The following is a 27936-nucleotide window of genomic DNA, read 5'->3' as shown; positions in this document are numbered from 1 at the left end:
CTCTATTTTAGAAGTCTCGACATATGCTATGCCATTTTGTTATCTCTGTCCCCAGAGAAAATAAACTTCTGGTGTTTAAGCCACCCAGTCTGTGGTGTTTCGCTATGGCAGCCCAAGCTGACTGAGACAGAAGGATCCGCTCCCAGGGAGAAGCAGCAGCGAGGGTTTCTCCTGGTTTCCCTGGCTCTCTGCCGACCTCCCTCCAACCCTCCTGCCTACTCCCAAAGCCGTCTTTCTACCGGCAGACCTGATGGCACCGTTCAGAGGCTCCCCAAGGCCCATCTGGTGTGTCCCAGTGCAGGGGTCGGGTCCCCACTCTCCTCTAAGAAGGAGAAGCTAAGTGTCTCCTTGAACATCCACTAAGGAGTCGCCAGAACCGAGTGCTGCGTTCTGGTGCTGAGCTGGGGTCCGCCTGGCTTCCTCCTCCCCTGCTTTTCCCAGAAGTATATACACATTGGATCCCAAAGAAAGTTCAGTCCCCCTTTATGGAATGGAGGAATCGGTGACCGTTCCAAAGTTCTCCAAAAGGGACACTGTGCCCCAACCCAGCTCTTGGGGGTGGGAGGGCTGCAGCGTCGTACCCTCCCCGTTCCCTTAATGAGGAATCCCACTCCTCCTTAAAGAAGTGATCAAATCCTGCCCGGTTCCTGGGTGCTGGACGGGAAAGGCTCTCCAGCACCGGAGAGGGGTGGACAAGAAAGAGGGGGCAGACTTTGGGTAGATGATGGGCAGGCACGTTTGCAAAGATCCCAATAAGGAGTTGGGAAGCGAGGGGGCCTAGGGCATGGGGCGATGGGATGGCAGCAGAAGGTTGGGGGGCCTCACTGGATTGCTAACGTCCTGTGCGCCCCCCAGGGGGCGCTGTGGCCACTCCAACCTAAGGTCCGAGGACCCGCCGCCCGCCCCCCGCACCCAACGCCCGGCCCTCCCTCCACCTTCGGTGACCCTCAACCTTCCCGCCAAACCTGCACCCAATCAGAAAGCGCCTCACGTCGCGCGTGGAGCAACAGCCAATGGAAAGCAGGAATCCTGGCGTCGGTCCGCCCCCAGGCGCTCGGAACCAATGGCCGCAGGGCGGCGGCGGGCTGCCCTTCCGCTGCGGCGGTTGACGTCGAGGAGCGGTTGACGTCGAGGAGCGGCGGCGGCGGCTGGGAGCTCACCATGGTGAGGCCTGGCCTGAGAGGGGCGCCGGTGGCGCTGGCTCTGGGGGCCCGGGCGCTGTGGCCCCGTGGACGCGCAGTCGGGAAGGCGGGGGACCCGGGCCCGCGGCCGTTGGCGGGGAGGGGCGGAGATCGGGGAGGCCCGGGCTGCGGGGAGCTGAGTGCTGGCGCGGGGCCGCGAGGCCTGGGCCTGGAACGGGCTCCTCCTCCGGGGGTGGCAGGGGCAGTGGGACCCCGGCGTGGGGGGTCCGGTGAAGGGGTCGCGGTGCGGCCGGCTCCGGAAATCGGTGGTCAGCGGCCACGGCGGCCGCGGGTCGTTGCCCGGCCTGGACTCGGCTCCGAGAGGACGAGGGCGTGGGGTCCCGCAGGCTGGGGGGGGCGGTCCCGGGGCCTCCCTCCACGGCGGAGCGTTCCCGAGGACCCAGGGCCGGTGTTTGTGGGTCGTGTCTGTGGGTGTGGGTCACTCTAGAAATTCAGACCGAGACGATTCACAAATACTTTCAAGCAACGCGTTAACGCAGATAACGCACATGGAAGCCTGAATCGCCACGGCGGTCAGTTCTTTCACGTAAAATCCAGCTTCCACGGAAAAGCAGCTAGTTCAGCTGGCGACTCCAACAACTGCCCCAGTGCTGCTTCCTGAGACCGCGTCTCAGCGTGTGCACGGGTGCTGCGTCTCTGCTCTCCGTTCTGTCCCAGTTCTCCGGGGTAGAGATTTAATACAATTGATCGTCTTTTTTGCTTGATTAAGGACATTTTTGTTTTTGAATTCATAGTAGTTTACATCATTGTGAAGTTTCAGTTTCTTGTCTGTCACCACGTAAGTGCTCCCCTTCACCCCCTGTGCCCAGCCCCCACTCCCCTTGTCCTGGTAGCCACTGAACTGTTTTCTTTGTCCATGTGTTTGTTTATATTCCACATATGAGTGAAATCATCTCGTGTTTGTCTTTCTCAGCTGGCTTATTTCACTTAGCATAATTCCCTCCAGGTCCTTCCGTCTTCTTGCGGATGGGATGAATTTGTATTTTTTATGGCTGAGTAGTGTTCCATTGTATATATAGACTACATGTTCTTTATCCAATCATCAGCGGATAGGCACGTGGATTGTTTCCATGTCTTGGCTATTGTGAATAGCTCTGCAATGAACATGGGGGCACATATGTTACTTTGGATTGTTGATTTCAAATTGATGGGTAGATACCCAGTAGTGGGATGGCTGGGTCGTATGGTAGTTCTATTTTTAGTTTTTTGAGGAATCTCCATACTGTTTTCCATAGTGGCTGCACCAGTTTGCTTTCCCACCAGCAGTGTATGAGCGTCTCCTCTCCACACCCTCTCCAACATTTGTTGTTTTTAGTCTTAGAGATTATAGCCACTTTAACAGGTGTAAGGTGGTATCTTAGTGTAACTTTGATTTGCATTTCCCTGATGATTAGTGATGTTGAACATCTTTGCATGTGCTTATTGGCCATTTGCATATATTCTTTAGAAAAATGTCTGTTCGTATCCGTTGCCCATTTTTTGGTCAGGTGGTTTTTTTATTGTTCAGTTGTGGAAGTTCCTTTTATATTATGGAGATTAACCCCTTGTCAGATATATGATTTGCAAATATTTTCTTCCAGTTGGTGGATTGTCTCTTTGTTTTGATTCTAGTTTCTTTTGCCTTGCAGAAGCTCTTTGATGAACTCCCACTTGTTTATTTTTTCTTTTGTTTTCCTTATCTGAGAAGACATGGTATTCAAAAAGATCCTTTTTGGTTCGATGTCAAAGAGTCTACTACCTATATTATCTTCCAGGAATTTTATGGTTTCAGGACTTATCTTCAAGTCTTTGATCCATTTAGAGTTTATTTTTGTGTATGGCGTGAGATAATGGTCTGCATTCATTCTTTTGCATGTGGCTGTCCAGTTTTCCCAACACCATTTATTGAAGCGACTGTCTTTTCTCCATTGTATGTTCTTGGCACCTTTCTCGAAGATTAGCTGTCCATAGATGTGCGGTTTTATTTCTGGGCTTTCAGTTCTGTTCCATTGATCTGTGTGCCTCTTTTTATACCAGTACCATGCTGTTTTGCTCACTGTGGATTTGTAGTACTTTTTTTTTTTGAGGAAGCTTAGACCCGAGCTAACTGCTGCCAATCCTCCTCTTTTTGCTGAGGAAGACTGGCCCTGAGCTAACATCCGTGCCCATCTTCCTCTACTTTATATGTGGGACACCTACCACAGCATGGCTTGCCAAGTGGTGCTATGTCCGCACCCGGGATCCGAACCGGCGAACTCTGGGCCGCCGAAGTGGAATGTGCGCACTTAACCACTGCGCCACCGGGCCAGCCTCTGTAGTACATTTTGAAGTCAGGGATTGTGATACCTCCAGCTTTGTTCTTTTTCTCTTAGGATTGCCTTAGCAATTCGGGGTCTTTGGTTGCCCCATATGAATTTTAGGGTTCTTTGTTCTAGTTCTGTGAAGAATGTCATTGGGAACTGATTGGGATTACATTGAATCTTAGATTGCTTTGGGTAGTATGGACAGTTTAACTATGTTTATTTTTCCACTCCATGTGCATGGAATTTCTCTTTCCATCTCTTTATGTCATTATCAATTTCTTTCAATAATGTCTTATAGTTTTCATTGTATAAGTCCTTTACCTCCTTGGTTAAATTTATTCCTAGGTGCTCTATTCTTTTAGTTGCTATTGTAAATGGAATTGTATTTTTGAGTTCTCTTTCTGTAAGTTCGTTATTGGAGTATAGAAAAGCAACTGATTTTTGTAAGTTGGTTTTGTACCCTGCAACTTTACTGTAGTGGTTAATTATTTCTCTTAGTTTTCCAATGGATTCTTTGGGGTTTTCTGTTTATAAGATCATGTTGTCTGCAAACAGCACGAGTTTCACTTCTTCCCTCCTTTTTTGGATTCCTTTTATTCCTTTCTCTTGCCTAACTTCTCTGGCCAAAACCTCCAGTACTATGTTGAATAAGACTGGTGATAGTGGGCATCCTTGTCTTGTTCCTGTTTTCAGGGGGCTGGTGCTCAGTTTTTGCCCATTGGGTATGATGTTGGCTTGGTTTTGTATGTATGGCCTTTATTATGTTGAGGTAATTTTCTTCTATCCCCATTTTGTTAAGAGTTTTTATCATAAATGGTTGTTGGATGTTGTCAAATGCTTTCTGTGCATCTATTGAGATGATCATGTGGTTTTTATTCCTCAATTTGTTGATGTGGTGTATCATGTTGATTGATTTGCATATGTTGAACCATCCCTGTGTCCCTGGTATGAATCCCACTTGATCATGATGTATGATTCTTTTGATGTATTGCTGAATTCAGGTTGCCAAAATTTTGTTGAGGATTTTTGCATCTATGTTCATCAGCGATATTGGCCTGTAGATTTCCTTTTTTGTGTTGTCCTTGTCAGGGTTTGGTATCAGAGTGATGGTGGCCTCGTAGAATGTGTTAAAAAGTGTTCCATCTTCCCTAATTTTTTGGAATAGCTTGAGAAGGATAGGTATTAAATTGTCTCTGAAAGTTTGGTAAAATACCCCAGGGAGGCCATCAGATCCTGGGCTTTTATTCTTTGGGATGCTTTTGATTACTGTTTCAATCTCTTTCCTTGTGATTGGTTTATTCAGATTGTCTGTTTCTTCTTGATTCAGCTTTGGGAGGCTGTAAGAGTCTAAGAACTTACCATTTCCTCTAGATTATCCATTTTGTTGGCATATAGTTTTTCATAGTATTCTCTTATAATCCGTTGTATTTCTTTGGTGTCTGTTGTTATTTCTCCTCTGTTATTTCTAATTTTGTTTATCTGAGCTTTCTCTTTTTCTTTGTAAGCCTGACTAGGGGTTTGTCAATTTTATTTATCTTTCTTTCAAGCTCTTTGTTTCGTTGATCCTTTCGACTGCCTCTTTTAAATTTGAGATTGCTTATTTGGGATTTTTCTTGTTTGTTAAGCTGTGCCTGTATTGCGATGAATTTCTCTCTTAACATGGCCTTTGCTGCATCCCATATGAGTTTTCATTTTCATTTGTCTCCAGATATTTTTTCATTTCTCCTTTAATTTCTTCAGTAATCCATTGCTTGTTTAATAGCATGTTGTTTAGTCTCCACATCTTTGTCCCTTTCTCAGCTTTTTTCTTGTAATTAACTTCTAGTTTTACAGCATTGTGATAGGAAAATATGCTTATTATTATTTCAATTTTCTTAAATTTATTGATGCTTGCCTTGTTTCCCAACATATGGTCTATCCTTGAGAATGTTCCGTGTGCACTTGAGAAGAATGTGTAGTCTGCTGTTTTTGGATGGAGTGTTCTACATACCTCTATTAAGTCCAACTGGTTTAGCTTTTTATTTCATTCCACTGTTTCCTTGTTGATTTTCTGTCTGGATGATCTATCCATTGATGTGAGTGGGGTGTTGAGGTCCCCTACTATTATTGTGTTGTTATTAATATCTTCTTTTAGGTTTGTTAATAGTTGCTTTATGAACTTTGGTGCTCCTGTGTTGGGTGCATAGATATTTATAAGTGCTTTTTCTTCTTGATGGAGTGTCCCTTTTTATATACTGCCCCTCTTTGTCTCTCTTTGCCTGTCTTATCTTGAAGTCTACTTTGTCTGATATACGTATTGCGACATCTGCTTTCTTTTGTTTGCCAGTTAGCTTGGAGTGTTGTCTTCCATCCCTTCACTCTGAGCCTGTGTTTGTCATTGGAGCTGAGATGTGTTTCCTGGAGGCAACAAATTGTTGGGTCCTGTTCTTTAATCCATCTTGCCGCTCTGTGTCTTTTTATTGGAGAATTCAATCCATCTATGTTTAGGGTGATTATTGATGTATGAGGGCTTAATGTTGTCATTTTATTACTCGTTTTCTGGTTTTCCTGCATTTCTTTTGTTTCTCATCCTGTGTGTTTTGGTCTACCCATTGAATTATCTAGTTTTTTAATGATGTGTTTCTTTGTTTTCTCCTTATTTATTATTTGTGTCTCTGTTCTGCTTTTTTGTTTAGTTGTTACCCTTAGGTTTGTATTCAGAATCTTGTGTTAAGATAGTCCATTTTCTGATGGCCTCTTATTTCCTTATTCTAAACCAATTCAGTCCCTTTCCTCCTCCCCTCCTAAGTTGTTTTTCTCATTTCTTATTCCATCTTGTGTTGTGAGTTTGTGGTTAAAATGACAGGGTTATCTTTGTTTTTGGTGTTTTCCTTCCCTTTAGCTTAATGCTATACTTGAGTATTTGCTGTCCTATTCTGATTCGGTCTACCTGTTTATCTCCTTATGCTGTGTTTTATGACCCCTTTCTCCCTTTTTTCCCCGCTCAGGTATGAGGGCCTTCTTGAGGATTTCTTGGGGAGGGGTGGGGGTCATCTCGTGGCTACGAGTCCCTTAGCTTTTGTTTGTCTGGGAAAGTTTTTATGTCTCCCTCAGATCTGAATGATATTTTTGCTGGATAGAGTATTCTTGGCTGAAGATTTTTGTCTTTTAAAGATTTGAATATGTTGTTCCATTCTCTCCTAGCTTGTAAGGTTTCTGCAGAGAAATCCACTGAAAGCCTGATAGGGGTTCCTTTGTAGGTTATTTTCTTCTGCCTTGCTGCCCTTAGTATTCTTTTTGTCATTCATTTTTGCTAGTTTTACTTCTATATACCTTGCAGTAGGTCTTTTTGCATTGACAAATCTAGGAGATCTGGAAGCCTCTTCCACATGGATTTCCCTCTCTTTCCCTAGGTTTGGGAAGTTCTCTGCTATTATTTCTTTGAACATGCTTTCTGTTCCATTCTCTTTCTCTTCTCCTTCTTGAATACCTATAATTCTTATGTTGCATTTCCTCATTGAGTCGGATATTCCTCGGAGACTTTCTTCATTTTTTTTTTAGTCTTAGATATCTCTCCTCTGTCTGGAGCATTTCAACATGTCTATCTTTGATTATGCTGACATGCTCCTCTATGATGTCCACTCAAGCACTCAGGGAATCCATATTTTGTTTTATCTCTCCCATTGTGTCTTTCATCTCTAATATTTCTAATTGATTTTTCATTATAGTTGCAATCTCTTTTGTGAAGTAGCTCCTGAACTCGTTGAGTTGTTTCTATACATTCTCTTTTATGTCCTTTAGTTTTCTGATGATAGCTATTTTGAATTCATCATCATTTAGATTACATATTTCTGTGTCCTCAGACCTGAATTCTGGGTGCTTGTTTTCTCTCTGGTCTGGAGATTTGATGTAGTGACTGATGTTGCTAGAGGTGGGTCGGTCTTACGCATTCTGATATTATTTGGTTGCAGTTACCACCTAATGCCACTGGCTGGGGGTTGAGAGCTGGGTATGCTGAGCCCTCTGTCGTCAGCTGAGATCTCAGGTAGTGGAGCAGTTGTAGGGTGAGAGGGGGAAGGGGGGCTTTCTTCTGCGTGCTCTCTGGGCTTTCTCGCTCTGCTCTAGCTATCTGGTCTCCTGGGGTGTTGGCTTCATGAAGGCAAACTCCCCCCCGCCACCCCCTACCAAAGCTTTTGCCCCATTCGAGGGCTTCCTTCTAGGCTACAAGGACCCTAGGGAGTCCTTCTTGATCCCCTGAATGAACGTCCCCTCCCCCGTACTTTCCCTCATCGTGCCTCCCATGGTTGTGAATTGCAGTCTTTAGAGGAGGGAGTGAAGTTCTCTCTTACCCTGTTCCAGCTCCTCAAGGGGGGCTCCGGCCTCTCTGCCCTCCGTTGTATAGTTCCATGTCTCTCCAACGTTTTTGTGTTGTGTTAGGGTGTCCTCTGTTGGAGTATGGAAGCCCATTTTTGTTGGAAGGGAGAGAGTCCTAGGCAAGTTCACTCTGCGATGATGCTGACGTCACTCCTCTGTCAAGGACATTCTTAAGTGAAACTGGCTTTTTCTTTTCTTTTTACTCTGAGCGCATAGGGGTGAAGAATCCAGTGATCACTGGTGCAGTCTGGTGCTGCTATCTTGATTTGGGCTCAGGTGCCAGCACTTGTGTCCACCTTTGATTGGGCACCATCGGTGCAAATGTCAGCACGGTGAAAGGACCAGGGACCTTATAGTCCTGCTATGAAATGCTTGTATCTCTGTGCTCCCTGGAGAGGTCTGTGGACCCCCAGTGCCTGGGAACTGCGCTGTGATCACTCTGAGGACCGTTGCTGCGTAGGGCATCAGGGGAAACCAGGGGTCATTCCCAGGAGGGAGCACAGCTTCCCTGTAAAGGAAGGAGGAGAGCAGAGAGTCTGTTTGCACATTGGGTGGCAGGAAGGTGAATCTTCTGGGTAGGAAGGGAACAAGGTCGCCTTCCAAGACTATGAAGAGAGGAGTTGGTGTGGAGTTTGAAAAGATCAGAGGAATTTTAAATAATTTTTTCAAGGGCTGGCCCCATGGCTGAGTGGTTAAGTTTGCATGCTCCGCTTTGGTGGTCCAGGGTTTCACTGGTTCAGATCCTGGACATGGCACCACTCACCAGGCTGTGCTGAGGCAGTGTCCCACATAGTACAACTACAAGGATCTGCAACTAGAATATACAACTGATATCGAACCTGAAGTGAGTTAGCTCACCAGTTGTGCAGCAAGCCAATCTCTGACATGAGGTGTAGTGGAAGAAAGTAGGAATTTTATTAATGCAAAGCGCTGAGGAAGGAGAGAGGGCAGCTAACGCTGAAATCCCAAACTCCCCGAAAAACTAAAAGGAAGGGTTTTTATTTGGGGTTCTAGATAGGGGAGGGTGAGCATATGGCTTTGCTGGCCAGAGCTTCTCCATCAGCCTGTCTTTGGCCTTGAGACTACTTGCAGAGAGGAGGGAGCCCGTGACCTTGCTGGTCAGCAGCTTTCCCATCAGCCTGTATCTCTTTGTGGGGAAGAGATAATGAATCCAGGTGCTTGTCCTTGGTGGTGTTTGTCTCCATGGAGGTTAGTGGATTCTGGAGCCAGGAAGCCAGGGAGTAAGCAGGGAATGAGTATTTTGGTTTTAACCACGTATATGCTGGGTTTAATGCAGGAAAACTGATATTGGGGTTGGTATCACAACTATGTACTGGGGGGCTTTGGGGAGAAGCAAAAAAAAAAAAAGAGGAATTGGCAACAGATGTTAGCTGAGATACCAATCTTTAAAAATAAATAAATAAGTAAATAAATAAATAAATAATTTTTCCAGAGAGGAGATACAGCTGACTAAAGAAATGTAAACTTTAATGATCCAGGTGAGGTTGGTGATGAATTTATAATTAAGGCTTTCTGTTGAAAGCTAGGGATGAGTTTCCTGACTGCTTAGGTTAGTGTCTTGGTTAGATCGTCAGATGGAACCGGCCTTCAGACCCCTTAGCTCCCCAGCCCTCATTTTGTAAATGAAGAAATTGGAGATTTCCCAGGTCACAGAGCTGACTGATCACACGGGGGCTGAGGGAGTGGAATGCCACGTCAGGCCTCCTGGGAAACACATCCTGTGACATACAGGGTGTCTGGATTTAAGTGAGGCAAAACGAGTAATACGGATTTGAAAATGGTGTGGTTGGCTGGATTCCAAAGCACTTCCCAGAGTGTTGATGAATTTTTCCTCTGGAGGAGTGAGTTCCTCGTCACTGCAGAGGTTCTTTCTGGAACTCAGTGCTTCCTTCTGGGATGCTGTGGAGGGATTGCTGCATTATGTCGATCTTTGATGCCCTGACGACTCTGAGATTTGGTGCTTGTATAGAAGACAACAGGACTTCAAGTTCTTGGGGTTGGGCATTAGAATTTAGGGTGGCGGGACACCTCGAATTTCATTTGAGTTTCTCTCTGTATTATAAGGATGATGTGTCTGCAGCTGAACAAGTGGTTAGTGTCCATACACTAAGGTTCCCAGCAGGAAAGAGGTGGTACTTTCAGAAATAGGTACTTTGTGGAGCATCTTTAGAAAGGAACTTCATAAAGGAATGGGCAGAATTTCAGGAAAACACCAAAGGGCAGTCAGTATCCCAGCATGTGTGATGTCTGGGAGCCATCACCTAGGCTTGAAGCGGTGAGGGGAGGGAGTGGTCACTGGAAGTTGACAGGGTAACTTTATGAGGAGCACTGACTGCTGAGAGTTGTGGCCTTGGTAAGGGGACTCCAGCAACCCATGGCAGTTGGCCAGGGAGGGAGCACCCTGCCCACACTTTCTTCTGACCTCCCACTCTCTTGCTGCTGCCTGACACTGGCCAAAGCAAGTGGAAGCCAGAGGGCAGGGCAGCCCTTTGATGCAGTCCACATGGGTCAGCCCCCGGGAGCCCAGAGCTGGATGGAGAGCAACAGAGGATAGACCTAGTGGGAGACACACACAGTGACCACAGTGCTTGGGCCATGGTGACCCATGTCCTAGTCCACTTTTCCTTCCCCGACTCCATCACCCTTTACCTTATTCCTTGGTCAGGACACAGTCAAAAACTGCTATATGCTTCAGAAAATTAAGTGACTAGCCATAATTTGGAGTTTACTATTGACATTACGGGGCTCCCAAATTTTAAAATAGCCTAATTTTTGTATAGTAACAAACACACAGAATCTGGGGCTAACTGTGGTGTTTTGTAGCTAGGGTGGTTTAGAGCATGTAGTTTCGCCTAAAAATGGTCACATAAGCCTTGTGGGAAATAAGGTTTGAGAAAGCCTTAGACACTCAGAAGTACATACGTATGTTCTGCATGCCATAGAGTGCCGATTGCCTTGAAGACGAGAGTCTCATGTTTATTTTCTGGTTTCCAGCGTGAGTGCATCTCTATCCATGTGGGGCAGGCGGGGGTCCAGATCGGCAATGCCTGCTGGGAATTGTACTGCCTTGAACATGGAATTCAACCTGATGGTCAGATGCCAAGTGACAAAACCATCGGCGGTGGGGATGACTCGTTCAACACATTCTTCAGTGAGACTGGGGCTGGCAAGCATGTGCCCAGAGCTGTGTTTGTGGACCTGGAGCCCACCGTGGTCGGTAGGTTCTCGGGCACTCAGATGGCTGTCCTGGGAGGGTAGGAGAGCCTAGCTAAAGCCCCACATGAGCTCCTTTGAATCCCTCTGCAGAAAGGATAGACGTACAAGTGTATGCCCATCGCCATGTTAGTGGAGAAATTGGAGGGTTAGTTCTTGAAGTGTCTGTGAGACTCAGGCTCCTAATTAGGAAAACCTCCTGTAAGGTTGGCCAGCAGGAAGATGGGCTGGTGACAGATCCACTGGTGGCCACCTCCGCCCCGGTTAGGTGGTCATGTAGACCCTGTCTGCAGGGTGCCCGGGCAATGGTATGCTGTGTACTCCCTCAGGCTGGTGCACAAGTCTTGACCTGCATCTTAGGCATAGAAAGGTGAGTATAGAACATTCGTTGGGTTCCTCCAGATTAGAAGTCTGAGGTAGTTTCCAAGGAGAGCTGCAAAGAGAGCCCCTTTCAGTGGCCACCCAGGGGATGACAGAATGTCACCCTAAAGTCTGTGAGACCCAGGCCACATGGGGACTGTCTAGTGTGTAAGGGATTTTTAAATTGTACCCTTGGCTCTACTGCGGGTATGAAAAACACGCACGTGTAGAACGGCCTGTGTTGGGTGTGGGGGCTCTACTCCCTTCTTTGGGAAGCAGTCACACTGACATTGGTACCATGAGTTGACTCTTCTCTCCTGGAGCCGTAGTGTGCAGTTGTGGTCTGTGTATTAGAGACGTTCCCTGTGAGGCACTGATGCTGCTGACCTACAAGGAACAGCGTGTAGTTAGGAGAATGGAACGGCCCCCGAATCTGCCCACTCTGGTGAGTTAACAATAGACCTTAAAGACTCGCGGCCCCTGTGTCCTCTTTGCAGATGAAGTGCGCACAGGGACCTACAGGCAGCTCTTCCACCCGGAGCAGCTGATCACCGGGAAGGAAGACGCGGCCAATAATTACGCCAGAGGCCATTACACCATCGGCAAGGAGATCGTCGACCTGGTCCTGGACCGGATCCGCAAACTGGTAAGAAGAGCTCTGACAAGGCTTCCTGTGGACCTTGTCCTGGACGGGAGGGTAGGCCTTGGATTGTGACCGGGAGGACATTTTGGGAGAAACCGAGGCCGGAGTCATGAATCCACAGTCTTACTCTGCAGTGTGGCTGCGGTGCATCCATGCAGCTTTCCGTCTGCTCTGCTTTGCCTCTAAGTGTGATGCGTGTTCACTGTGGAGGTGTGAATCGTGTGATCTCGCATGTGAAGAGAAGTGACCGTGGCGGGTTGGAGGTTGGTGGTGTGGCTTCTCCTGGGCGCTGGCTCACGTCCTCTGCTTTCTCTCAGGCGGATCTGTGCACGGGGCTGCAGGGCTTCCTCATCTTCCACAGCTTCGGGGGCGGCACCGGCTCTGGGTTTGCGTCTCTGCTCATGGAGCGGCTCTCCGTGGACTATGGCAAGAAGTCCAAGCTCGAATTTGCCATTTACCCAGCCCCCCAGGTTTCCACGGCCGTGGTGGAGCCCTACAACTCCATCCTGACCACTCACACGACCCTGGAACATTCTGATTGTGCCTTCATGGTGGACAACGAAGCCATCTACGACATATGTCGGCGCAACCTGGATATTGAGCGGCCCACATACACCAACCTCAATCGTCTGATCGGACAGATCGTGTCCTCCATCACGGCCTCCCTGCGGTTCGATGGGGCCCTGAATGTGGACTTGACGGAATTCCAGACCAACCTGGTCCCGTACCCCCGCATCCACTTCCCGCTGGCCACCTACGCCCCGGTTATCTCAGCCGAGAAGGCCTACCATGAGCAGCTGTCCGTGGCCGAGATCACCAATGCCTGCTTCGAGCCGGCCAACCAGATGGTCAAGTGTGACCCTCGCCATGGCAAGTACATGGCCTGCTGCATGTTGTACAGGGGCGACGTGGTCCCGAAAGATGTCAACGCGGCCATTGCCACCATCAAGACCAAGCGCACCATCCAGTTTGTGGATTGGTGTCCGACTGGATTTAAGGTAGGACTGGTGATGGGGAGTGGGTCTCCCTGTTGGCAAGCAGCAGACCCTGCCATACAACGCTGCCACTTTGCAGAGTTCCCCTGTTCCCTGACAGCTTGGCTCTTGGTCATAACTTAGGGGACCACAGTGATCATTTATTCAATGGCATCTTTTGAACTTCCTTCCTGAGTTATCATACTGTAGATCTGTGGTGAGAGTACATTTTTTTAACAAAATCTTTTGAAGGACTTTTGTTCCCTTTTCTGGGTGGTAGAATTAGTGTGGGAAATGTAGGTTGGACTGGGAAATGTGGGCATTGTCAGGGCATTTCGGTAATTCTTCTGGTTCTCTGGGGAATTACTATCAATTGATTGCCGTCACTGAATCTTCCTTCATTCCATAAGGGTAGAAACTACATCCAATTTCAATGTCCTGTGCAGTGTTGGATTTAAAGAAAAACTATCATGAATCTTTTGTGAAGAAAATGGCAACATCTTTATTTCTCTCTTGGGAAGCCTAGAAATTCTGGCCTGAGTTTGCCTCAGACCACAGTTTGTCCCCACCTTCCATTGGAGACGGGATGGACACGTTGCTGTCGCTCTCCAGCTTTGTCCAGTCCTGGGTCACTGAACCCTGTGGATGATTTCCCTCAGGACTGTGCTTCCTGAGCCTTTTCATGTCTCCTCTGCCAGTCCAGACCCTCCCTGCTCCTGCTGGGCCTGCTGCAGTGGATTCTGAACTAGGCTTCCTCCTCTGGTCCTCCTCCTCTAGTTCAGGAGTCCGCATGGTGGGTGGGCCAACCGCCTGCTTCTGTAATTATGTTCCATGTGAACACAGCCACACCTGCTCACTGGTGTATTGTGGCTGCTTTTGCTGCAGACAGAACTGAGGAGCTGTAACAGACCACGTGGCCCACCCAGCCTAGACTATGCAGGGTCTCGCCCTTACAGACAATGTTTGCTGACCCGGGCTCCAGCTGACCCTGTGTGCTGCTGCCAGATCTCTGAGCACGTCATCCTTTGGGTCCTGTACTCGGAATGCCTCCCCTTTGGTCCCAGCCCTAGAATATCACCTCCTTCCTCCTCCTTAGCACACGCATAGGCCACCTCCTGGTGCAGTGGGAGCAGCAGTCCTAGGACCTCTGACAATGTACCTGTCACCTGCTCTGCACAGGCTGGCTCATTTGGTGGGAAAGCAGGGGGTATGATCTTCCCTCGTGATACAACCACAGCTGTGTGCTCTGAATCTACTGGGTGGAAGAGGCTTCAGCCACAATTTAATCCCCATCTCATTGAAGCCTGTGGAGATAATAGCGTATGAAGAATCCAGGGCAGTGTCCCTTTTCAGAAGGAAGACGTTGCTGTTACCTGCGCACTGATCACACATCACAGTTGCTGGGACATAGCCCTTCAGGCAGCTTGGGACCCAGCCAGGGTGGCTGACTCAGGCTCCTCTTTTCCTGTTTTCCTTGTCTGGAAACCAGCACCCTGCTCTCCTGGCACCTTGCCTGGCACCTCGCCTGGCACCAAGAAGGGCTCAGACTATAGGGTGAACCGAGTCTTCTCCTGGGTCGCCAGAGGGGACCTGTGCGTTTTCTGTTTCCATGATTCAGCCTCCATTTCTGGGTTTGACAGAAGCTTCACAGAGTGCTCTCTTCCCCTTCTCTGGCAGGTGGGCATCAACTACCAGCCCCCCACGGTTGTGCCCGGGGGAGACCTGGCCAAGGTGCAGCGGGCAGTGTGCATGCTGAGCAACACCACCGCCATCGCCGAGGCCTGGGCCCGCCTGGACCATAAGTTCGATCTCATGTACGCAAAGCGAGCCTTTGTGCACTGGTACGTGGGGGAAGGCATGGAGGAAGGAGAGTTCTCTGAGGCCCGGGAGGACCTGGCAGCGCTGGAGAAGGACTACGAAGAGGTGGGCGTGGACTCCGTGGAAGCCGAGGCCGAAGAAGGGGAAGAATACTGAGTGGGAGAGTGTGGCTGGCAGCCTCCCTTTGTGTCCTTGCCCCGCTGTAACATTATGATACGCTTACGTATTAAAGTGTCTGTGTTAAACCTCTGTCTGCTGTGGTGCTCGACTGGGACACACTCGTCTGCGCACAGGAGTGGGTAGGACCCCAGAGCCTGATGGCCACATGGAAGGCTGGTCAGGGCTGCACAGGGCTGCCCTGCTGGAGTGGGCGGAGTGCCACCTACATCTGTAAGGAGCCACTGCTTACGTGACATGACCCGGGGCGAAACAGTCAATATTTGCAATCCAAGCTTTCAAAGCATGAAGATTTACTAAATTCTAGGAAAACTGAGTTAGGTTTTTCACTTGAATTTGCTAGTTTTCACACTTCTCCATTGATGGCACATGTGGACTAAAGTATAAGTTTGAACTGGAGTTTTAAAATCTGAGGTCCGTGCAAGTTTGGGGTGTTCACCAAATCCTAAAACTGTCAGTCAGATGTGTAAGGTCAGGAAATTTTTGGGGAAAAGGGTTTTTTTAGAAATTTTCCATGGTATTTATGACCCTCAGAAGGTTAGAAGCTGTAGGTTACAACAAAATTCATCTTTGTCCTCACATCCATGGTCTCAGTAAAAGCATCGTACTTTTCACTTTAAGCAAAACGTGTTGATGTGTTTATGAGACCTGGTAATACGGATATTTTCTCAGACCCGAACCTGAGGTCCTGGAGGGGGAAGCCACTGGCTTAAGTCACTTGGTTAGTGCAGCTGTAGCATAACCAGGACCAGCGACAGAACTAATTCTACATCTTTGTGCCTTACCATATTCAACAGGTGATAGAGAACGTCTTGAACAGACTCTCAGCTTTTCAAAAAGGTTTATTACCAGCTGGAGGAAACCACACAGAGACTCTGTGAGGGGGCTGGGGAGCCCACAGTAGGGCGGCAGGAGTCTCTGCCCATCTCAGGTGCTGCCCCGAGTGGGGCTCTTCCCCGGTGCGCCCCCCTTGGGCAGCCTGGTAGCACTGGGCTGGCGGGGCATCCTCTGGCTGGACCCTTCCCGGCCGCCACGTTCTGCCAACGCTGGGCCTCCACCGAGAGCACTGCTGCCTTTGTTTCTCCCTGAGCAAACAGAGAACAGCACGGTCAGGAGCCAGGGCAAGTTCCACAGTCGCAGCACACCTCCTGTGTTTGTGTTCTCTAAGCGACGTTTACGTTGAGTGCGTTTCTGTCACGGTCCTTTCAGCCAGGGACCCTATGTCAGCCCTGAGTCCTGAGTCCTCCAAGAGGAGTCCTCGGCAGAGTACAGGAGGCCCTCCTAGGACAGGGGCAGTGTCAGGAGTGATGGGGAAAGTTCTAGTGGTCAATTTCGGGGAAGGGAAGCTCAGCCTGTTGACTCCTGCCCTGGAAAGCCTACGCAGCTAGCCATGACTGCTAGCGGCCCTGCCCCCAGGCACTCTCCCCTCTAGACAGCCTGCGGCCTGCATCTGAACCGATCAGGAAACACATCAGTCATTGAGCACAGAAGTCAGGCCTTTAGATTTGATCTAGAAAGCTCTTTCTCATGTTTTGCGCCCTCCCTGTATTCTGCAAACATTCAGTGGTCAAGCTTCCTGTTCCCAGGGTCATTCCTGGCTCCTGCCGAGCCTCGACCTCCCGAGCCTGCCCTGACCACTAGGTCGTCACGCTCAGAGAGAGGCTCCACAGACGGAGCCCATGGGTCCAGACCCTCCTTGATTTATCCCTTGCTGACTTTATTCTCTGTGAAGACAGCTGGGAAGATCTCCAGCCACGCCGGGGCCAGAGCTGGATTAAAGGAGTAGCTGCCCTGGGCTCAGGGGGTTGACAGCATCAGTGAGACTGAGAGGACTCCATGAGGACAAATGTGCCCGGGAATAGGCTCGCCTGCTGGGTCCCAGTCCCTCCCCCTTGGGCCTGCCCCAGCCAGGATTCTCCTCTGCTCTGGCCTGGCAGGGTCTGCCCTGCAGGCTCTGATCAGGGTACGGGTGCCCTGCGTGACCCCAGCCTCCATCCAGGTTCTCAGTCAAAGAGCCTGCAATGGGGCATTGTGAATTCTTGGAGGAAAGACTCAAGGAAGGTTCTCAGGGGCCTTACTTTAGGTCACTTCAATGTCACCATTTGTCACCTTGAGCCAGCGGAGGCATCTGCCTTTGAGACTCTGCAGAACCTGGCACCTCCAGAAGGAAATCAAATTCACTTTCATGCTAATACTGACAACTGAATTCTCCCCAGGATGCCTGCAGGGATAGGACAGACCTTCTTACGAGAGTTTCTGGAAAGTTCTTCCTCAGAGAGCAGGGGGTCTTTGCAGCCTACCCACTGGGGACATGACAGCCCTGCTGAAGGAGCACACTGCGTTCGAGCATGGCAGCACAGCAGGCCAACCTGACATCTTCAAGGCCGGGTGACAGGGTAATAGCCAGGGCAAGTGGGTGGCCAGAGCAGTCCATTGCCTGGCTAGAGAGCCCACCAGAAGGTCTGTACCTACCAGCCAGTACTGCTGCCCTCTCTGGCCAGGCACACAGTAGGGGCTTAATCAGTGCTTCCAGAACACATTACAGACATAATGACAGACCGACGTACACCAAGGACATGTACATGTGCACTTTTAACCCTAAACTGAGCCTCCACTTCTTGGGACGGTGTTCTCCCTCATGGGTGTGCCCAGTGACCCCCTCCCTGCATGCGTGTACACAGCCCTGATGCGGTGTTTTGGGAGAAGTGTTATCGTGAATGGAGCAGCGCTGTCAATGGAAATGAGATACGAGCCAAATGTGTAATTTTTACTTCAAAAAGCATATATATATATATATATATATATAGTCATTTGCACATGGGATCAGTATAAGAATTACCCGTGAGGTGTGACATCCCCTCTGTGTGCCCATCCCTTGGCATCTGGGCACGTGGTGGGCATCCACATGCCCAGCACCAGCCCCGGGGCCTGTGGCTCCCGCATCAGACAGTGCAGCTCCATGTGCGGCTCACGGCTTCTACGCCCAAGCTCATCTCACCCGTCTTGGAGGGACATCTTTCTAAAACATATAGCTTCCCTAAACTTCAACAGGGAACACTCAACTGAATGTAACTTTTCTTCAGTGACCCCACATCCTCCCCATGAGAAGCATTCCCCCACTGTGTTTCCAGGGGTCTTCTACTTCCCCTTTTTCTTCTGGAAAAGGCAGAAATGAGAGAGCTTATCGGTGATAGTCCCCACAGGCCACCTCGATGGCCAGGGGTCAGGAACAAAGTCAGGCCCCTCAGTGGGACTCCAGCCCTTGGACTGGAGCAACTCCACACCCTGATTCTGTGGGAAACGTAACGCTAGTGAGGGCCAACAGCCCAAACCCCCTCATCCTCCTGGCCACCATGGTCCCCACATTTGCCTCGCTCTGACAACTCTCCACCCCAGATCCTGCCATTAATGAGATGGCCAGAAGGTCTCTATGCACAGATGCTGTGACATGGGGCCTCAGAGACCTGTCTTGTGCGGTGGGCTCTGTCTCTCGGCCACAGCGCATTGCTGGCATGGCCTGTCAGAGGCCCCACTCCCCTCCACCACCTCCCCATCAAACACTTCCCCGGGCTGCCCTAACCCCCACCAGGCATCTCCCCAGGGCCTCTGTGTCCTGGTATGCTGGCCGCTGGCCACCCAGCCCAGCAGGACCCAAGGCCTGAGCACTTGAGGAGAAAACGACCCCATGGAGCCCAGGGCTCCACTCCTGTCCCCATGCTCGGGGCTTCCTCCCCACCTCCCTCAGAGCCCCCTCTGACCCTCCCAACCCCTCTATGCCAGTGCTCCCAGCACCATTCCCACAGCACACCTCCTGACCCTCTGCTCTCTCCCTCTTCCCACACCCCCAGCTCAGGCCCTCCTCCCACCAATGGGCTGCATCCACACTCTGCATCAGCCTCCCCACCTGCCCTTCCCTGCTCAGCATCCTCCCACCACCCCACCTGCAGGGCTGTAGGGCAAGGAGACTGGAGCTGGCCCAGAGGGCCCCCCGGCCTGCTTAACCCTTACTGCTCCAGCAAGGCCCGCTGCACTGGCCTCTTCTCGTCTCTGTTACTGTCGGTTTGTCTAGCCATCTCCCTCCCTGGACCAAGAGCATGTCCATCTCGCAGTCCCACTGCACCCCAGCACTGACAGCCGGCCTGGTACCCAGAGTCCTGAGAAGTGAGCCCCAAAACCCCTCAAGGGAGGAGGGCTCTGTTCCCAGTTTCTCCCTCCCCCTGGAAACTCAGCCATCGATTCCTCAGCCCAGCCTCTAGTCCACCCCCCCCCCGGTGGGGGAGGGGCGTGAAGGAGGGCAAAGCCAGAGCACCTGTGGGATCTCAGGCCCTCCCTCACACACCCCTGGAAACACCTGGCAGGTATCCCAGCTCAGGAACCAGACAGAGAAGAGTCACAGTGTATCCTCCAGGCTGCCCCCCCGGGTGGCCGACAGCATCTCAGAGGCCAAGCTGTTTCTCACACCCAGGGCTTTGCTCTCCAGAGCATGCCATGCTGCCCCTTCCCTGCCCCTCGGTCTACTGTCCTCCTCTGGGGTGGGGGAACCTCTACAGAGCACAAGTCTCACCCAGCAGAGTTAACCTCTGGGGACGGGGGTGTTGGTCCCATTCTAGAAGGACTGCGGATTGTCTCTAATAAAGTGAGCCATGAAATCCTGTTCTCAGTCTCTAAGCTGATGGCAGGGATGGCCCGCAGGGTCCTGCCCTTGCAGCTCGAAGCTGCTCAGGCTTTCTGGGGGCCACGGCAGTTTCCATGGAAACAAGAGCACAACCCCCAGAGATAAACCAATAAACGCAACCTGTAAAAGGAGAGAACGGGCAGCAAGAGAACCGGAGGGACCCGGGGGGCCCGGGAGAGAGAGGCGAGTGCGGGGCAGCGGGGCCGTGGAGCAGAACCGCAGAGGCCGCAGGTGGTGGGACCCAGGAAAAGGAGGGCCTTGCAGGGGGGCTACAGTTCTTGGCAGAGAGAGAGGAGGCCTCTGGAGGTCAGAGAGAGACACAGAGAGAGCAGACAGAGCGTGGGTCAGTGGGGAGGCCTGTACTCGAGTGCCCAGGGCCTCATGGGACAGGGGACGCAGGAACCCAAGGGCCCTGGCACTCCCAATCACATGGGCCCGGCCTGCCCTCCACCCGAACGTCAGCCCTTCTCGGGGTGTCTGTAAGAGCCCTGTGCTTCTGGCCAAGGAGCCAGCCCAGGAGGTCCGGCTGCATGTCAGAGAGTTTCTGACAGCCTCTGGGAGCAGAAGGGACACAGGGAGGATGTAGGTGGAACTCCACGGTGACACCTGGTCACCAGCACCTGTTCACCATGCCCCAATCTTCACTCTGGAGAATGATGAGGCCCCTCACACTTGAGCCCAGCGCTCTGCCACTCCGGCCTCTGCACCCGAGTGTCTAGGGCAGTCAAGGGCTGCCAGGCTGACTCCCGACCTGCATCCAAGGAGGGAAACTCAGCTGGCCAGACTCCTCAGCAAGGCCTGGGCCAAGCGGGGTCCAGGTGAGGGGGTGGGAGGAAGGCTTCTGCCTGCCCGGCTCTCTGAGCACTTCCCTGGAGTCTGTACAAACATGAGAACAGGAACGAAAGCAGTCTCGTTCCCGTGTTTGTGGGATGAAGGCAGGAGCCCAGAGGTGAGAAGAGGCTGGGGCAGCAAAAGCCCCAGATGAGGCCTAGCCCACTGGGCCTCCCTGGGGCACCCGCTCTGCGGCCACCCGATCTGCACGTGCTTTCTCTACGGCGGCAGCCAAGCCGAAGACGGAGACTGAAGCCCCAGGGCCAAGCCCTTGGCTGGCCCAGCGGGTCCCGGGAGAAGACCAGCAGAAAGGCCTGGCCACGGAGGGCCAAGCCGGCGCAGGGCTGGGCGCTGCCTCCCCCTGCCCCCGGCCCCGCCCACGCCCCCGCCACCTCGCTGCCCGGGCCGCAGGGGCAGGGAGCACCGGGCCCAACTCTGACCTCTCGTCTCAGGCGCACTCGATGTGGGCAGTGACACGGCCGCGGGGGCCTGGGACTCGCTCGGCAGCCTCTGCCCGGCACACATGGACTTGAGCATCTGGAAGACGGCGAGGGGCGCCACGTTCAGCTTCAGCAGGTCAAGCAGGATCCTGGAGAGACAGACGCGCTGCGCAAGGAGCCTCCTCGCCCGGGCCAGGCTGCTCGGCCAGAGCGGGCAGGCGTGACCGCCTCCCTCAAGACCCCGACTGTACCCTAGGCCTCAAGGGGGTCCGACAAGGGCGGTGGGAAGGAGAGCAGGAGGGTCGGGGGTCGCCGAGCGCGCAGCCCCGCCCGCGCCCGCTCACTTGAACACATCGGGGTCCATGGCGCCGCCCGCCGCCTGCGCCAGCTCGTACAGCTCCATCTCCTCGGCGCTCAGCACCTTCTTCCGCCGCAGCGCGAGCTTCTGCAGGGCCGCCTCCAGCCCCGGTGACGCCCCCGGCCCCGGTCCGGCGCCCGGAGCCGCCATCTGCGCGGCCGCGGTAAAGCGCGCTCACGGCCAAGCCCCTGTCCCCGACCCCTGTCCTCCCCGCTAGCCCAGTCACCTAGCCCAGCCCCACGGGCGCGCCCACAGCGCCCTCTAGCGGCCCCTCCGACCGTTTCTTTCCCCGCAGCCCGCAGCCGGAGGGCAGGCCGGCTCCGTCTCCCCTCCGTCCCTCGGTCCGCAGACGTATACGCGCTGGACCGTCTGTTAGGTATCCCAAGGAAAAAGTGGCCGACCGCTGAGACCCGCTCCTTTTCGATCACGGCTTCCCTGCTGGGCTGCCTCGGCCGTTGTCCCTTAGGTAGCAGCACGCAGCGCAGTGCCTGGCATCCACTGGGCGCTCAATAAATGCCTGTCGGAGGAAGAAGGGCAGTCAACACACTCTGCGTAATTGGTCTGCGCCGGTTCCCCACGAGGGGGCGTGCCTCGAGGGCCCGAATCAATGGCGTCTCATTCCGCGAACTCGCCGTCCTTGCCTCTGACACAGCGTGTGAGCCCGTGTCCAAGCGGTACAGCTGCCCCCACTGCGCACGCGTAGTCAGAGGCGGCATCCATACATCCGGCCACCGTTGGTTGTGCGCATGCGCCTTTTGAGGGAGCGGCCCACGGAGGCAGCGGCGCGTTTCCCGCCAGGCCAGGGGGCGTGACGCCTCGCGCACCTTGATGCCGACGTTTCGGCGCCCAGAAGCCGAACGGCGGCCTCGGAACCTGAGGCGAGCGACGCTGCGGACCCCACAGGTGAGTGGCAGGACCGCCCCGCGTTCTGGCGGCCTCTGGAACCTCCGCCGGCGCCGTCTCGGTCCCCCGCGCTCCCGGGCTGGAACGGCGGGGAGCCAGGCCGGCCGCGCCCTCCTGCCGCCTCCGCGCCCCGCGGCGGGGCTCGGTTACAGCGCGGCGAGCGGCCGGAGGGCGGGAGCTCCGAGGGAGAGCGGAGCCTCGGGTCGGCCGGCGGTGGGGGCCCGCCCGAGCCCTCCTCCCGTGTGGCTCGAGTTCTCCGAGCCTCAGTTTCCCCGTCTGTAGGAGGGGACCCGGAGGCTCCCTTACAGGACGCAGCGGCCGGGGGGAGGCCTGGCGCTGTCGGCGGTGCCGGGGCTGCGGCTCTCAGAAGAGCCCGCCCAGGCGGGGCCGCTCGCGCCGGCGGACGGGGTGGCAGGGCGGGAGCAGCCTGGCGGGCGGGGTTCCGCGCAGGACGGGGCGGGCGCCGCCGCCTCGGGGTCCCGGGGCTGGCCTCTGGCCGCCTCCTCCGGCCGCTCCCCGGCTCCTGTAAGCGCGGGCGCTCCGCTCTGGGCCCGCGGGACAGGAGCTCGCGCCGCTCGACCGTCCCCGAGTGCGGCCCGTGCTCCCGGGAGCTCTCGGCGGGGACTCAGTCGTCCTCAGAGCTGGCGTGGGCAGCGGGCGGCATGGACAGCTGAGAGGCCCGGGAGGCGTCCGCCCGGCCGAGGGGCGGAGGTGCGCGTCTCCCCTCGGCCTCGCCGCCGCCACCGGCCCGCGCTCCCGGTCCGTCCCCTCCGGTCCCCCCGGCCGGCCCTCAGCGCCTCCCGGAGGCAGCGGGACCGCGTGCCTCCTCCGCTCCGGGTCTTTCCCGTCCGCCCGGGGCGCAGGGCCGAGTCTGCAGAGCCGGCCCGACGTTCTGACGGCTCCTGCGGGGGCCCCTCCGCTGCCTGCGTCCCCAGCAGGGGTGAGACCGAGGGGGGTGCCCGCCCGCCCCGTGAGGGGTCGTGAGAGGCCTGTGGGCTTGACCCTCGGCTCTGCCCGTTCCCCCCGCCGCCTCCTCCTCGTCTGTGCGGCCCCGAGTTGTTGGGAGGCGGGATTTTCTGTTCTTGCTCGGCAAGCTGGCAGCACAGTCACGAGGTCAGCCGTGCGGGCTTGGCTGGGTTCTCTGCTCCGGGTCCCCCAAGGCCGAGATCGAGTGTTCTCGTGAGGCCTCGGGAAGAATCTGCTTCCCAGCTCGCGCAGTGGCAGCAGTTCCTCGGGGCTGTGGGACGGAGGTCCCCTTTCCTTGCCGCGTCGGCCCGGATGCTCTGTGCCGTGCGGTCCGCCGACTGGACACTCTCCTGGCGTCGGCAGGACCCGTCGGCGGTGCCTCGAGGGGCGTCTGACCGACCCCCGGCGGCGGGCCCTGAGGCTGTCCTCGGAATGCTGCCTGCCGCCGCCGGTTAAGGGGACGGCTGCGGAGAGCCCTGCACCCAGGCCTGGCTCCCGGCGGGGCTGGACGGGCGTCCCCGGGCCCCGAGGACTCCCCGCCGCGGGCTGGCGCCGAGGCCGAGGCGGTGCCGGGAGACGGGGCTGGCCGGCAGCGGGGTGGCGCGCAGCGGGCTCTCCGGGCGCTGGGAGGAGGCGGGGTCCCTCCTCGCGTTCCCCCAGCGCTGTCCTGAGACGGCCTCGTCCTCTCCGCGGGAGCCGCTGTGGCCCCTCGCCCGCGGCAGCCCAGCGTCCTGCGGGAGGGTCCGGCGAGGACAGTGCTGCAGCTGGGACTGGGGAGTCTGGCCGCGGACTCGAAGAACTCTCCAGTGGTGGTTTTTGGGGGCCTGTGGACTCGGGTTGAATCCTTGGGCCGGACTCTGCTTCCTGTTGGTGCAGGGCCTCGCGTTTCCTAGAGCGCTGAGCCCTGGTTTTCTCTTCTGTAGGATGAGCGGATTCAGCTGCCGTTTTCCTGCTTCCTGGGGTATGGGGAGGAGCAAGGAAAAGGGACGCACATCCCAACTTTCAGGTCTTATAAGTCCTCACACAAAAGTGAGGCGTTCTAATAATCGTAACTGTCGTCAGTGAAAGGTGGAGGGACACTGCTATGCTGGGGGCTACCAGAACTGTACTTAAGTATTAAAGGTGTTCTTGAGAAGCTAGTGGGAGGCAGATATCAGTGATGAAAGTTCCTAATTTCAGTCCCCAGAAGACACTTGCTGTAAACGTTGATTTAGAAGGACGTTCTTCCTCAGTGCACTGTCTAGCCAACAGACCCGAGCCATGGCCTGAACAGCCCAGGTCTCCACCTCTGACTGGACCCCGTGACTCTACCCCTGTTTGGAGGTGGACAAGGCCTGAGATGTCCTTTGGCAAAGCCCTCTGGTTAAAATTCTGGCATTTCCTCCTGATCTTTATCCATTTGCACAGAGGCTTCTTTTTCTTCGTGTAGTCAGGATACATACGTGCTTTTCCTGCACCCCATGACCTCGGTAGTTTCCTTAGTTCTTGTCCTGAATGTTTTCTTTCCATCGCCTTCCTGATTAATGTCAGCACTTGGCTGAAGCCATCTGTAGTTTTTAGCCTTCCTTATTTCTTAAGGTGATGAATTCAGTAGGTTCATTATCTACTGAATAAAGGACATCTTGGTTAAGAGGGCTTAAATGACAAGAGAAGACACCCTTGGTTTTTTGGGCATTCTCACTGGTAATCACAGTGGGGTACATCATGGGTGGTCAGTCACATGGGAAATCTCCAATTCGGGTGTACACACGGTGAGTACTCTGTGGTCTCTGAGGGGTGCCCTACATGATAGGGATCCCCTTCAGGCTGTCGGGTTGACCTTGGAGCCGACCCCTGCTTATGGATTGGGTAGAAGTCAATTTTGTTCTGCTAATGTGCACTTCTCTCAGGTAACTGGGGATTCCTGAGGGAGGATGCTGGGAAGCAGGCCTGGGACTTACTGGTCTAGACAGCATAGGACTTGCCTCTCTTCTAGTAGCATCCTTTAGGCCAACGGCACACACAAGACCTGATGTATGAGGTATTGCAGAGTCAGGCCAGTGGTTTGTGTCTGACTCCTGCTTAGCACTTGGATTTCTGTTTTGACTTGTGGGGACGTGGAATTGGCCACCCCAAGATATGTCTCTTTGGCATCAGGATTATTTGAGGCTGATTGCTTTTGATAAACTGGGACAGGGAAGGAGGCTCTGAGAATGGAACTTGCCCTTTGTTAGGACATATTTACATTTGTAAGGTAAATCTCTATCTGTAAAATGTGCCTCCCTCTCTGTACCAGGAAGAAGAAAGGAGATGACCTTCTCTCTAAAAACTCTTAATGAATACCAAAGGCAATGACTTAAAATCTGCATTTTATTGTGCTAGTCTGGTAACCTCCTGTAACTGACTTCCCTCCCCCTCCCAACATTGGCATTTCTTAAAGATTAAGCATCTTTCTTTAGGCTAGGAACTGATTGCTGAGCTCACCTGTGACCGCCCAGCTCCAGACAATCGACTTGCCTCCGGCTACGCCCTCTGAGACAGCAGACCACTACCTGCTGTGTCCATCAAGCGCTGTGCCAACAGGGCAATCTTGTGACTATCGTGGGAGGGACATTTCAATCACATGTGAAACACCCTGTTTGGGGGTATATAACCACTGTGTGTACCCCACTTTTTCGGTGCCCTTTCTTCCTTCGGGAAGAAAGGCCCCGGGCCATGGTTCCTCATAAAGCTTTGTTTAATTTTCTCTTGCTATTCCGTCTCATGTGAATTTAATTCGTTCTCCAGCCAGACGAACCCCCATCTGGGGAGAGGAAATGTCCTCCTCCCCTACAGACTCAAGCCACAATATCAGCAAAAGCTACAAAGTGAATATGCTCCTGATTTTTTCTATTTGTTCTCTCTTCTAGGCTAGCCTGAAAAATGAGTCTATAAATAAGCCCTTTGCACAGTGCTGCCAAGACTTGGTTGAAGCCATTGAAGATTTTCCTCCGCTTGCTCAAGAAGTTGACAAATGCTGAAACAGATGACCTAACAGGCCCCTAAGAAACTTCCTTGAGTCTTTTCTCCGAGAACTAACAATTATCCGTTGCAGGCTATTTGACCAAGAACCAGGATGGAGGTTAGGGGTCAAGCGGGGCACACACACCCTGGTCAGAGCCTGCAGGGCAGACCCTGCTAGGCAAGAACAGAGAAGAGCCCTATCTGGGGCAGGCCCAATGGGGAGGAACTGTGACCCAGTGGGCAAGCCTGTTCCCAGGCACATTTGGTCCCCTGTGTGGTCATCTCTGCTCAGCATGCAAACAGCCCACTGCACCATAGCCAGCTCTCCCCCAGGGATGACGGTGGGAGGCTGGTAATTGATGCCCACCTGCCAGAGAAGGGGAAGAGAGCACTCTGTGAAGCTTCTGTGAATCCCAGAAATGGTGGCTGAATCATGGAAACAGACGATGCACAGGTCCCCTCTGGTGACCCAGGAGAAGACCCGTTCACCCTGCAGTCTGAGCCCTTCTTGGTGCCAGGCAAGGTGCCAGGAGAGCAGGGTTTTGGTTTCCAGACAAGGAAAACAGGGAAAGAGGAGCCTGAGTCAGCTGTCCTGGCTGGGTCCTAAGCTGCCTGAAGGGCTGTCTCCCAGCAACTGTAAGGTGTGATCAGTGCGCAGGTGAGAGCACCGTCTTCCTTCCAAAAGGGACACTGCCCTAGATTCTTCATATGTTATTTTCTCCACAGGCTTCAACAATATGGGGATTAATTTCTGTGGCTGAAGGCTCTTCCACCCCAACAGATGCAGAGTACACAGCTGTGGTTGTATCACGAGGGAAGATCGTACCCCTGCTTTCCCTCCTAACGAGCCAGCCTGTGCAGAGTAGGTGACAGATACACTGTCAGAGGTCCTAGGACTGCTGCTCCCACTGTACCAGGAGGTGGTCTATGTGTGTACTGAGTAGGAGGAAGTGGGTGATGTTCTAGGGCTGGGACCAAAGGGGAGGCATTCCAAGTTTCAGATCCAAGGGACAATGTGACCAGAGGTTTTGGCAGCAGCACACAGGGTCAACTGGAGCCAGGGTCAGCAAACATTGTAAGGGCAAGACACTACATAGTCTAGGCTGGGTGGGTCTGAGCTGGCAGAGGAGGCATGAAAAGGCTCAGGCAGCACAGTCCTGAGGGGAAGAATCCACAGGGTTCAGTGACCCAGGACTCGACAAAGCTGGAGAGCGAGGGCAAGGTGTCCATCCCGTATCCACTGGAAGGTGGGGACAAACTGTGGTCTGAGGCAAACTCAGGCCAGAATTTCTTGGCTTCCAAAGAGAGAAATAAAGATGTTGCTATTTTCATCACAAAAAGATTCATGATAGTTTTTCTTTAAGTCCAACACTGCACAGGACATTGAAATTGGGTGTAGTGTCTACCCTTATGGAATGAAGGAAGATTCAGTGACGGCAATCAGTTGACAATAATTCCCCAAATATCCACATGAATTACCCAAATGCCCTGACAATGCCCACGTTTCCCAGTCCAACCTACATTTCCCACACTAATTCTACCACCCAGAAAAGGGAACAAAAAGCCTTCAAAAAATTTTCTATTCTGTTAAAAAAACAACTCTCACCACAGGTCTATGGTGTGATGACTCAGGAAGGAAGTTCAAAAGATGCCACCGAATAAATGATGACTGTGGTCGCCTAAGTTATGACCAAGAGCTGAGCTGCCAGGGAACTCTCTGCAAAGGGGCAGGGTTTGC

The 27936-nt window shown here is 53.1% G+C and overlaps 2 protein-coding genes and 1 long non-coding RNA gene across 7 annotated transcripts; 2 read left to right on the top strand and 1 right to left on the bottom strand.

Moving 5' to 3' along the window:
• Positions 1-777: 777 nt before the first annotated feature.
• On the top strand, positions 778-15115 carry LOC100052388 (tubulin alpha-3 chain). Its single transcript, XM_023647006.2, has 5 exons — positions 778-1164; positions 10853-11075; positions 11929-12077; positions 12392-13072; positions 14726-15115. Exons 1-5 carry the CDS (start codon positions 793-795, stop codon positions 15020-15022), a joined length of 1722 nt encoding a protein of 573 aa, XP_023502774.2. The 5' UTR covers positions 778-792; the 3' UTR covers positions 15023-15115.
• A 752-nt stretch (positions 15116-15867) lies between these two features.
• On the bottom strand, positions 15868-22633 carry LOC100049859 (mitotic-spindle organizing protein 2B). Of its 5 annotated transcripts, none has more exons than XM_070220071.1 (5): positions 21989-22615; positions 21334-21864; positions 20990-21138; positions 19839-20018; positions 15868-16128 (listed from the first exon to the last, which is right to left on the bottom strand). In XM_070220071.1, the coding sequence occupies exons 2-5, from the start codon at positions 21495-21497 to the stop codon at positions 15971-15973; spliced, it is 651 nt and encodes a 216-aa protein (XP_070076172.1). In that variant the 5' UTR covers positions 21498-21864; positions 21989-22615; the 3' UTR covers positions 15868-15970. The 5 variants fall into 5 exon arrangements, with proteins under 5 accessions (XP_070076172.1, XP_070076174.1, XP_070076175.1 ...); XM_070220072.1 differs by lacking the exon at positions 15868-16128 and adding an exon at positions 17790-18199; XM_070220073.1 differs by lacking the exon at positions 19839-20018 and having other exon boundaries at positions 21989-22633.
• Positions 22111-27538, top strand: LOC138915200 (uncharacterized). Its single transcript, XR_011420792.1, has 2 exons — positions 22111-22250; positions 26105-27538. It is a non-coding gene; the product is annotated as an uncharacterized lncRNA (long non-coding RNA).
• Positions 27539-27936: the final 398 nt, after the last annotated feature.

This window comes from Equus caballus, chromosome 8 (genome assembly GCF_041296265.1).
Source record: "Equus caballus isolate H_3958 breed thoroughbred chromosome 8, TB-T2T, whole genome shotgun sequence".
In the NCBI taxonomy this organism is placed as follows: Eukaryota; Metazoa; Chordata; class Mammalia; order Perissodactyla; family Equidae; genus Equus; species Equus caballus.
Note: the sequence above shows the minus strand (reverse complement) of the source record. Positions and strands in the feature narration are given on the sequence as shown.